The sequence below is a fragment of the Patella vulgata genome, chromosome 6 (genome assembly GCF_932274485.2).
Source record: "Patella vulgata chromosome 6, xgPatVulg1.2, whole genome shotgun sequence".
NCBI classification, from domain to species: domain Eukaryota; kingdom Metazoa; phylum Mollusca; class Gastropoda; family Patellidae; genus Patella; species Patella vulgata.
This window is the reverse complement of record NC_065884.2, coordinates 14,617,527-14,630,221: the sequence shown is the minus strand read 5'-3', so window position 1 is coordinate 14,630,221 and position 12,695 is coordinate 14,617,527. Positions and strand designations below refer to the sequence as shown.

The 12,695-nt window shown below is 33.8% G+C and overlaps 1 protein-coding gene across 1 annotated transcript in view; it reads right to left on the bottom strand.

The window, feature by feature from the left end:
* LOC126824272 (ataxin-2) overlaps positions 1-12,287 on the bottom strand; it is a 121,087-nt gene extending 108,800 nt beyond the window's left edge. The window contains exons 1-10 of the mRNA XM_050553468.1: positions 11,996-12,287; positions 9,784-9,829; positions 9,429-9,482; positions 8,899-8,970; positions 7,366-7,537; positions 6,622-6,740; positions 5,038-5,126; positions 4,502-4,684; positions 3,153-3,457; positions 2,023-2,070 (exon numbers count right to left, since the gene is read on the bottom strand). Coding sequence (XP_050409425.1) covers positions 2,023-2,070; positions 3,153-3,457; positions 4,502-4,684; positions 5,038-5,126; positions 6,622-6,740; positions 7,366-7,537; positions 8,899-8,970; positions 9,429-9,482; positions 9,784-9,829; positions 11,996-12,069 — 1,162 coding nt within the window. The 5' untranslated portion in view covers positions 12,070-12,287. The remainder of the gene's footprint in view (positions 1-2,022; positions 2,071-3,152; positions 3,458-4,501; positions 4,685-5,037; positions 5,127-6,621; positions 6,741-7,365; positions 7,538-8,898; positions 8,971-9,428; positions 9,483-9,783; positions 9,830-11,995) is intronic.
* Between the last annotated feature and the right edge of the window lie 408 nt (positions 12,288-12,695).

The window sequence follows — 12,695 nt, the reverse complement described above, 5'->3', positions numbered from 1 at the left end:
GGGAATAAAAACCGGAATTTTTTGATGATCTGCACCGTTATCACAGTAAACAATCATTATTTAATACAACAGTTCAGATAAGTGGACATAGTATAAAATAAAGATTGCAGTTATATTTGTTAATTGGCACATCAAACAAAATTGCTTCACCATTTACTTCCAAAAAGTTAAACAAAGAACACACACAAGATGAAAGACAACACCCTCTGTCACAGAACAATATTAGTAGCAGTGCCAACTGTTCAGTTAGTTTAATATTTACTTTTGCAAGCCTATATCAACTTGTGGTGTTGGGTGGTGTCAGATAGGTATCATTGATTCAAGTGTTGTGGTTTCAATCCCATGCATGTATGTGACAAGGAATACGATTGGTTGCCTAACCACATGGGTTTTTTCCATTTTCGGCCAAATTTTGTGTGCAAACAATCTAAATAAATATGCTAGTGCCAAAATGACCTAGTTTGTGTTGAGTGGGTCTTAATATCTTAATAATTGTTCCCAACATAACTGTAACAGTAAATAATCTACGTAATACATGTGTAACCTATGTAATACATGTGTAACCTATGTAATACATGTGTAACCTATGTAATACATGTGTAACCTATGTAATACATGTGTAACCTATGTAATGCATGTGCAATGTAATCTGTGTAATACATGTTGAATCTATGTAATGCATGTGCAATGTGTTGTGTAATCTATGTAATGCACATAAAATCGGTGTAATACATGTGTAATCAATGTAATTAATGTGTAATGTATGTGCAATCTATGTTATGCATGTGTTATCTATGTAATAGATGTTTAAGCTATGTAATACATGTTTAATCTATGTGTAATCTATGTAGTAGCTATGTAATATCTATGTGTAATCTATGTAATAGCTATGTAATCTATGTAATATCCTTTTCCTCTATGCTGTGTAATATCCACATAACCTATGTAATACCTGTGTAATCTTTTGAATACATGTGTGGCTGCTAGTGCTTAATTAGTAATGATTAATTCAAACTTTTTTTTATCATGCACATGCCAGTTTCTAGATTAGCATTATGTAATGACCATTCAGCTAACTTACATGTACATGGAAATTTGTTCACAGGAGTTCTGTCATTCGATGGACGACTGAACGGGACTGTGTTGTTACTTTCTGCTGTCAAGTTAAAATAATTCATAAATATACTTAACCCAGAATTTGAATTGTTTGTTCACGACATTGTTCATAAACAATGGCTTGTAATTTGGCAAATGCACAGACAAATAATATACAAGCAGGCATTGTAATCACGCTCCCACATCAGAAAAATTTAGATTTAAATATTGTCATATAGTAATGCCACCTTTCACGTAAGAGTTCTCTCCCCTTTGTGAGTTATCTCCCATATATGGAGAGAGAGAGAGAAATGGGGTTTAACGTCTACTCGACACCAACTAGGTCATTTCGGGACTAACATATGGTTTAATTTTATTTCAATAATTCGCTTGCGCGTAGGGGTCTTTAGCAGTGGGAGGAAACCGGAGGAGCGGGAGAAATGCCAAACCAGAGATCCATCCACAATAGTAGCTGAAATTTGTGGAAAATATGGAGAATTCACCAAAAATACATCTCTAGACCTGCAGTGAAAATTGGCAATGAGTGACATTTTTCTTAAATATTCACTTTTACTATAATTTTGTTAAAAAACTTTGAAGTTGTAGTCAAATTATTTTAAGAGTCCACCCATTTTAAAGTGAGGTGTATAAATCACTCTCATAAATATTTTCAGAAGTGTATTTTATGCACTCCAGAGATTTTCAAGCGATGAGGCCTGAACAAGTCATAGTTTGTAAGACTAAATGAATAACAGATAAACATCGTACAAAGGAAATGAAAATGAAAATATTTGAATATGAAGTAAAATATCTAGCTAAAATGGTGAAACCAACCTTTGTTTGACGGTGATGTCGAGGGGTTACGTAAACGTTTATTTTCTATGTTTTCTGAAACTGGGACAGAAGTATTTTGAGACGGCACCTCATTTTGACTAGTTTTTGCTATAGGTATACCATGAGCCGTGCTATCTTCATCTAGAAAGAAAAACAAGAAGGCTCTGTCATCACCATCTCACACCCTCAAGAATAATGAACCAGTCTAGTAAAGTATGGTATGCTCAACGCTATTTTGAAGTTATTTTAACATTTATAAGTTCAGTTGTTCAGTTTCCTACAGCAAACCCACCAACAAATTTTCGCGTAAATATTAAATATATTTTCACACTACAGAACCAGAAATACAACTCTACTTCACAATAAGACTGCAACCTAAATAAAGCTACATGTATATGCTCGTGAAATTATATCAACTCTTTCGATGTGAACAGACTAAGAAAGCTTTTGTATCTAAGACTATTACAGCATATAAGCTACTTTGTTTGATGGTGGATCACAATTACTATCATAACTAATTAATAAACAGAACAATTTGTACTTCAGTCGAGCTTGGATGAAACTATTTTAATAATAGATAAGGAATAAAATATAAAGAGAGAGAGAGAGAGAGAGAGAGAGAGAGAGAGAAATGTGGTTTAAGTCCACACAAACTAGGCCATTTCAGGACTAACATATGATTCAATTTCATTTCAATAATCTGTTTACGCTTTGGGGTCTTTAGACGTCGGAGGAAACCAGAGAAATACTCACTAGGCTGGACAGGCAATGAAATGAAATGAAATGGGGTTTAACGTCCTACTGTTCTGCTCCTAACCTGGGCTAATGAAGACGTGCATACACCATAGTGTGCTATGAGGGAAATTTTGCCCGGACAGCGCCGCTACGGCCTACTCTTATATCGAATTCTAACTGCCAAGGGATCTTTTACGTGTAAGCCAATGTGTACTAGGGACCTTGGTTTTTTGTCCCATCCGAACGACTAGACAGCTGTCCTTGTCAGGCCCTCCGCCCTGCATCACTGACAAGGGGAAACCACGCCGGAAAATCGGAATGAACTTTCTCGGCCAACTGGACAGGTAAGTGTACTCCTTGTCACGTACACGTGGGATATCAAAACCACGCCACTTGACTCAATGACATACACGTTAAACCATTCGGCCACGCAACCCCCAATGAAATATAAAGAATGTGCAATGGCTGACTTATTTATTGATTCTTACCTCCATTTATTTTATGTATACCGTCATCCTTAAAAGATGGCACACCAGTTGATACAGGAGATTGTACATGGGGTGTTTCTCCTTGTAGAGGAGATGGTTGCTGTTGAGGGGGAATAGGTTGTTGTTGTTGAGGGGGAACAGATTGTTGCTGAGGGGGGATAGACTGCTGTTGTTGGGGGATAGATGGTGGCATGGGTTGATGCTGCGGTTGTTGTACAGGCTGTCGATTTTTATTATGTGAAGAATAGTTATCAACTCCATTGTTTCCTCTTCCCCTAACGTTCCGCTTTTGAGGAGGAACATATCTGAAATAAAGTGATGATCAAAGTTAGAAATGGTGTTTAATTCTCCCAAACATATCTGAAATAAAGTGATGATCAAAGTTAGGAATAAAGCATTTTTTGTTTTTATGGTGTTTAATTCTCCCAAACAATCCTCATTTTGCTGATCACATTTTCGGTCAGTCCACTTTTTATGATTGATTCCCCCTCCCCCCCAAAAATCCCCATTTTGGGAAAATTTTAGTCTATTCTGCTTATCGTTTATAAATGACACTACAATGGTATTTTGTAATTGAACTGGAAATACACTGACAAGGGGAAAACATGATCAGTTGTTTCAATGGCATTTTGTAATTGAACTAGAAATCCAACTACAATGGTATTTTGTAATTGAACTGGAAATAAACACTGACAAGTCAATGGCATTTTGTAATTGAACTAGAAATACACTGGCCACAATTCTATGGAATACAATTACTGTTTATTACTGAGTGACTTTTCAACTAGGAATCATTAGTCTTTATCAAGCAATGTTTCAGCAATTACTTGATAGAGACAAGTTGAGGAAACTTATAGTAATGTTGCTCAGTAATAAGTAATACCTGTATTCCATACAATTGTGTCCATTGTAAATGATAGACATATACTCTATTTGTCTGGAGGATTTTGAAAGATGTATACATAAATACAAAATGAAATGAAATGAAATGGGGTTTAACGTCCAACTGTTCTGATTCTATACCAGGCTAATGTATGCGTGCATTCTAATGTATACACAGGACCTTGATTTTTTATCTCATCCGAAGGACTAGACAGCTGTCCATGTCAGGCCCTCCGTTCTGCACCACTGACAAGGGAAAACAACGTCAGAAAATCCAGATGAACTTTCTCGGCCAATTCAGGGATCGAACACCCGACCTCCAGGCTAGCGAGCCAGCGTCTTAACCACCTAGCCACATATACATAATACAATGAAACAAAATAATTCTAGACATCTAAAATAAATGGTTATTAGCAGAAGTGAATGTAATGTTTTTTTTTGTTTTTATTAAATCTCTGTGTACTAACTTTTTATCACCAGACTGTGAACCACCTCGATGTACAGCACTGAACAAAGCTTCTTCATCATCTCCATTTTCTAAATCAATATGGCGTCTGTAATCGTCACTTTTTTCTATATCTCTCGCGATTCGTTTAGCTTCTTCTTCCCGCTTTCGGAATTCTTTGGTGTCTTCTTTATTTAAAACAGTTCTAAAATACAACAGAAGACATGAATTTTACCAGTATTTATTTATCATTTTATTATACAAATTAGAATTGTCGTAATGTATATGGATATCTTACTTCCAATTGTAGGCCTACTCACTACCACGTACCAGCTTGGATTAAAACCAAGGCATTTGACTAAATGACAGACCTGATAATTTAAAGAGCATGAATTTGACCACACGCACCCAACACCCAATACTGCCTTGATCGTTAACTGTATCGGAATCACGTGAAATAAAATTAAAACAAAATGGATTTAACATCCCACTTTCTGCATTATGACTACGAATTTCGATGTTTTTTTTTATAAAATAAATAAAGGAAAACGATCTTACGTATACTGGTGTAAATTTTCATCGTACGAAGACTTGACACAGAATTGTTCTTGATTGGTTTTAAACATTTCATTTGGATCCCAGCCATTCTGAAAGATAAAATATTTGTTGTTAAAATAATGTAACGGAAGTACTCTCTGATCATTACATTATTATATTAAAATGGTGTTTTAATATCTTAAATATACATTCCCACATACAAACTGGGTGATTTGATGATATATTTGGACTAAAAACATATTCAAACTAATTATTTTATCAAAATTTTGCTTCAAATCCTTCTCAAAACATTGTAATTGTCAGGGAATACCCCTGCTATAAAAAATCGATCAAAAAGGTCATGTTTGTGTCACGTGACTTAGCTGTCTCGGTACCTAGCAACGGAGGAGTATTCATTGCATATACAAGGCGATGTTGTCTTTAATCGCTGACTATTTATTATAAATATTGAAACCCAATAAATTCTCGGATTATCCACCGCCCAAGTCTTTTTCCGTGGTCTGTAAGTCAGAAACTATTGTACCATCAAGTTCATCAACATATACATCAAGCGCTCACTTATGCTGGGAAATTAGACAATCTTCGCGTGCTACCTTTGACGTTACTCGAGCAGACATCACTAATCGTCAGGTTATCGGTTAGGGAAACCCTTACAATTTTGACCTGTATACACTTCATGGGTGTTTTTCAGGGAATTCAGTATTTTTCTAATAAGATTGGGCATCAATACTTCCCATATATAAAAAATTGCCATACTCTTATTGGAAATAACCACCCAATAAATACTTTTCTGGGAAAGTATCTTTAAAGATACAGTGTCTCGAAAGTATTTATAGGGTAATAATTTCCAATAAAAGTATGGCAAATTTGATATAAATGCTTTGGGGTTGTTGAGGGTACTATTAGTAGTAGGCTTTTGTCAGATGATAAAATGATTAAAAATTTGTTTAAATGAAATGGAGCAAAATCAGTTGTAGGTAATACAGATAATCTAAAAACTATTTTCTTTTTGTTAACTGGAAGTGAGTGTAATTCCTTGAGGACTGGAGCTATGTAATTGTTGTTTACTGATTATAATTTAAGATTTGATTTCAATCTGATGACGAGAGCTTGTAGGGGAGGGAATCAACTGAAATCAACATGACATAGTTTATTTCAACCATTGTAGAACATGTTACAGCTATGCAATAATCATATTTTATTAACACCATGTCAGGGTTCCTGCGGCTTCGTCAAACATTTTTTCAAGGATATTCAAGGATAAATATACGTCAAATTCAAGGATTTTCAAGGACATTTTTTAGCCTAAAGTTACAATTTTTCATCTTAAAAATAACCAAAACATTACCAACTATCGTTATAATCTCATATTTAAAAGGAATTGAAGACATTTGAAACAAAATTAAGGATCTCAACTGAAATTCAAGGATATTTTCCTATTTCCGCGAAATTCAAGGATATTCAAGACCTTGAAAATGAAATTTTAAATTTAAGGATATTCAAGGATTTTCAAGGACCGCGGGAACCCTGCATGTATTGCTAAATTATGTTTTCTGGTTATGAGCTCTGGAGTTTCATACTTACTGCTGAATCCCCTTCTTCTAAGCCTAATTCATCTCCATCTTCACCATCCCATGGCTGTAGTTCCATATCAAATGCTTGACCATTATTACCACGAGTAATAGCTGAATCCGTAAAAGTATCTGTCAACAAAATAAAGCAGTAATGTTTAATTTGTATATAATATGTTTCTCTCTATATGTTCTCTAGACCATGAGCACACCAATTATTTCACCACATGGAAAAAAAAGGAATCCAAACTTATATGTTTATTTCACTGAAATATAAGAACACTCAGTAAGTTAATTATTTGAATAAGTTACATCCATTTAAACTAACTTATGGTTATTTAAGCATTCTTTATTCATTGTCATATAAAATCAACCATTGCCACTATCAATCATGCTTATTAAGGAAGCCCATTAACTTCATGGCCACAAAAACAATAACCTATGGTGGGTAACAGAAGGTTCATGAAGTCGGCAGCCATATTGTGGAAAAGATCTTTCTCTGGCAATACAATAAATCAGAAACACTAAATTTAAATCAAAAGTTTTGATTTTTCTCTTTACTGTACACTACCCAACAACTAAGTGCACTTAGACAGGAATCTTAGATAAGTTACTCTATATAATAAATAACTGATTCAAATCCAAATTTAAGACTTTTCTCTTTACAAGACTTAGCGCATTTAGACACAGGAATCTAAGATAAGTTACTCAATATTATAAATAAATATTCAGGTTGGGCACATTTGAATCTTTTTACCTTTGACAGCATAATCTAAATCAACACCCAAACATGTGACTGTCATTACATCGTCTTTCTTAAAAATAAGTTTATCGATGATCATGTCTCTTGTAGGACAGCTAGGAACAGCATTTTGGCAATTATTGCCATTTTCTTCCACTTTATGGGCTAATTCTATTACAATATCCATCTAAAATATAAAATATATACACCATAATGATCAATAAATACAAATAAAATACTGCTATTCTGTTATATATTCACAACTGACTATCAATATCTTTAATAGGCATATAGTGATGGTTATATTTATAATAACAGACAGCTTGATAACGATACCCTCTTGCGAACGTTGCAGCTAAAAATCTAGTGAATGTTATCCATAAAGCTGTATGTTATTATAACTGATTATCGAGTTGCTAACATTAAATCTTGATACATACTGGAATTCAGCATTCTTTTTTTAGCACTAGTTCAACTTTTTAGCACTAAAAACAAACATGGAGGTCGGAGGCTTAACAGGACCCCTAATACGCCTTTCGTTGAGCATTCACATGAAATTGTGGACAAGAGTAAGACAAGCAGAGGTGACGGCAATACATGAACACATTTCAATGTGAATCCAGTTCATATAAAAAAAGAGAGAGAGGAATCCAAAACCAATTGAATAACAAACTTTGATGGGATTGAAGTCTGAAAAAACTTGATACTGTGACAAAAGTAAGAGGCGTATTTAACACAAGAAAGTCAAGGTCTTGTAATACCCCATACTCCCCGCAGTGTTTCGTTTAATTAGAATTAATCCCACTAAACACTGTTTAAATGGAAGCAAATTTCTGTTCATAATTAAGACTGGTCAATAGTCCGATTAACAACCAATAGCTAAACAAAGCTTCAAATTCGACCAAATATGTTTACATAACGTTACGTCATGACTCACGATTTTATTATGCACAATTAACCAATGCATAGCAGAATATTGCTATCAAAACGGCTACAATGTAAATAATACTGCTTGAAGACGAACGAGACTTTCACCGTTTATAATACCTTAAATCACTGTCAAAAGTTTTAGGGAAGACCCCAGATTAAACGAAGGGCTGTCATGTTGCTGTACTTGGGATAGATTTGATTGAACGGGAAGAATAGACACACTCCCTCCAAAGCTCAACTATCAGAAGCCAATCCAGCAATGGGAAGAGAAGGATTTCTCGGGCCATTGCTTCAGGAATATGGTAATACCCTTGATTTTTTTTAACCACATGTTTAATGTCAAAGAGTTCTATTACAGACAAGAATGATAAGAAACTGTCCTTTCCAGCCTCTCTGTCTCTGGTGGGGAAAACAAGCCGGAAAATCCTAAGAAACTTTCTAGGCCAAACCAGGAGTGGACCCCAGACCTTGTGATTAGGGAGCCAGCATCTTCCTCACTCAGCCACAATAGATTGATTTAATTTTTTGTGTAGTTTGTGAAATTGGGTACAGAACTCGCTTAAAACAGACTTGTAATTAATATATCAAACTCATTATTGAATGGTTTACTTCACAAACCTGTGGTGAGATGGTTTTAAATATTCCTTCATAAACTGTTCCATTTTTAACTTGTACTTGTACATTCATCCCCTTAAAAAACATTTTATACAATTTTATTTCATAGGCTTACAAATTTAACACATCAATTCATTAAATCTAACCAGTATCTGTCAAAACATGTCAATATAGAAACTTCTATATCTGAACAATGCTTTGGAATACTCTTCACAAATTCTGTTTGACTATGTTGAGAGTCCAGAACAACACTATGGTTTCAAGTGATCGTCAAGTTGCGGTCATGAGCAGTTGATTGCAGTCACAAACAACTGTTCACAAGAAGAAAAAAAAAGAAGAGAATGCAAGTGGCGATTGGATTGGATCATGTACGGTGCTGGCACCACTGGTTTAAAACAAATTGAAAAACATTTTATCAACGTCAAAGTCAAAGTCAAATCAAAACAAAAGTAATTGGTAACAAAAAGATAGTTCTGTGTTTTACTATCTCAACTTTTAACAATTTATTTCAGTGAATTAATACAATAACTTACCACTAGGGTGTAAACAACATGAGTAAAACGAGCATCTCCATAAACACCTTCAGGCTAAAATACAATTTTATAATAATTTATTTATATAAGTATTTACAGTTACATGTACTTACAATATGTCTCCTCATGAAGGACAATATTAACTAAAAAACATAGTACAATGTAATTATAAATCAACAGTGTTAATTATATTCTACATGTAGATAGTCTCTTTTTGTGACAAAATAATTTACGTCCACATAAATCTTAACACCAGTTGCATGATCCATTTTATTACGGTTTAATATTTTCAATTTTGTTTCACGTCTCCAATCAACTGTATGATTCTATATATTAAAATCAATAATCAACTTACAACAGCAGTTTTATCTAATGAACTTCTCTTAATATTTGCAGGATTTCTGAAATTAAAAATAATATTTTTATCACATAACCAAATGTCACCACATAAACAGTTAACGCCCACCTATTCATACACAAAGTTGGCCTACTATATAAGTGTACAGTATCACATTCACACTGTTATAAATTAATCATGTTTTCTGCTTTGATTGATTTTCTGAAATGAATTAATCTGCAGTAAAATTCTGAAAATGTCAATTTCCTGAATCTTCTCTTTCCACTAATTTTGGTTAAAATTATTATGTTTTTGTATCATACATTTAATAAAATGTCTAAATAGTGTTGCTAGGGTAAACTTGGGTACTGTAATATTAAGTAACATTAATAATAATATTGATCCACAGTTTTCAAGTTATACTAGTACATGTAGATGCCTATTGTTCAATAATCATCTGCTACAATAATAAATAAAGTTATTGTATACCGCTATGTATTTAAGTCACAAAGGCCATTTATCAATTCACAAAAAGACTTAACATTAATGTGCTCCCAAGAAAACCACATGTCGAATTTTACATTATAAACACAAGTAAACAGCAGAACATTTTACTACATGTTTTAATTTATAGTAAATGGAAACAAATGCAAACTTCCCTACCATTGTTGAAATTTAAGAGTGCTAAATTTAAAAAACGGTGAATGATTTCAAAGAAAATTTCTATTAAATTCCATACGGGCCAATCTTTCTATTGGTCTGACAGACATAGAACTTAAAGTTACAATTATGTTTGCTTTAACCATTCATACATGTAGGTCTATGTTCTTTTGAGTACATGTATGTAGCATTGTAATGAAATGTAATGGGGTTTAAGTTAACGTCCTACTGTTCTGCTCCGACTAGGCTAATGAAAACGGGCGTACGCCACACAGTGTGCTATGAGGGAAACTTTGCCTGGACAGTGGCACTACAGCCTATTCTTATATCAAATTCCATCTGCCAAGGGATCTTTTACATGCACGCCAATGCGTACACAGGACCTCAGTTTTTCATTCCATCCAAACGACTAGACAGCTGTCCTTGTCAGGCCATCCATCCTGCACTACCGATAAAGGGAGACCACGCCAGAAATGTAACATTGTAGACCTAGTAGTTATCCAATATTTCAAATTAAAAGCTTTACTTGCGTGAACTAATAATGGGGCAAGATGAAAATAAAATAATGTTGCAGGTGAGGGAACATCACCCAGCAATAAGCATACATGAATTTGTCAAAACCATAAAAAATTAAAGAGTGTGAGGATGATAGACCAAGCTAACAATAATTGTTATTATTATGATCGTAACAAATATACTATGTCAGCTTATGCCTTATATGCAGTAAAGTTTTCAAAATATTTGTACCAACCAAGTACATTATGGAATGGTAACGCAATCCAAGTGACTCAATCGTTCTTATGGTACTTCGTATTCGATTAACCATATCTAGCAACTGTTAATCATATTGTATCCCTGCATGTAGTATTGTATACGAAATTCATTCTACATGTATATGAAATTTGGCAATTTGTATTATGATTTTCAATGCGGAAACAAATTACTTTAAGCCACTGGTTGTTTTTTTTTAATTCTTATTACTTACTGACAATCTATTACATGTAATACATAACATAAATCTTACCTGAATAAATTATTGTTTAATTCAACGATTTAAAAATGAGCAGCCTACAATACTGTATTCAAGTTTTACAATAACATTATTAACATGAATAAATCCTGTTTGCCCTACACTGCTTCAATAACATTGTTAATGTTGCATTTCACTTCCATTAGGGGAATGCAAATAAATGTTGGTGGGCAGAACAGTAGAACTATTTATAATTACAACATAGTAATAATTTTGTAGGAGGGGTTAATATCCATATACAATTTCTTTGTATATTTGTAGACTTTATTATAGGGCAAATCAATAGAGTTGGTGTACACATATGCACTATAGTGCACTAAGACCAGATAGGAGTCAAGACTCAGAATTCCATTCATTCATTAAATACAAGAAGATGTGAAATGTTTTTTTTATAGTCGGACTTCCTGTTTAATAATCGTCCATTCCACTAATCCGAACAATGACTAAGTCTTAAGGAATGAGTCAAAGGTGCGATGGATATATCAAATATCTGAAATAAACACATAATAATTGTTTGTTTGGCATCATTCTTCAACGAACCTGACATTTGTTGCAGGTTGTCTTCCTTTGGATGTGGTTCTTCGACTATTCTGAGTATTCACTATGGTGGACATATCGGCAGATATCGGGTCCCAAAAGCACCAGTAATTATGAGAACATCCCAATTAACAGCAGCAATTAATATTTAGCAAACCTCCGTTGATTGTTTGGAACATATATTGTTATTTTAGTATCTTTAAATAATCAGTGAACTAATTAACAATTATTGGTCAGCTGGATCCATCCAGTGACCGATTAGATTACGCGTATTAATATTTGTTAACCAATCATGATGGTACTATTTTTATGACTTCATAGTACCCTTCACAAAGAACGATAATGATGGATTTATCATGAAATAATAATCTCCATTCATTTTGATTTCATAAGCATTAACCCAGTAAAGGTTATATTTCGTAAATAATAGACAATCTCAATGACGATAGAACTATGTTTTAATTCGTATAAATAAATAAAATGGCGTAACAAGTCTTATTCGGGGTAGGACCCATGTTCTTTTAGCCACCAATGCGATTATTTAGCATTTCAACGATCTAGTCGTGAATTGCACAAATAAACATAAATGCAAAACTCGACGAAAAAAATTTCATTGATCATTATTTTGTGTAATAAATGAGGGTGGTGTGAGGTTTTTAAACGGAGGGTTTGGTATTTGAGGATATAATTTGCCCATGCGCAA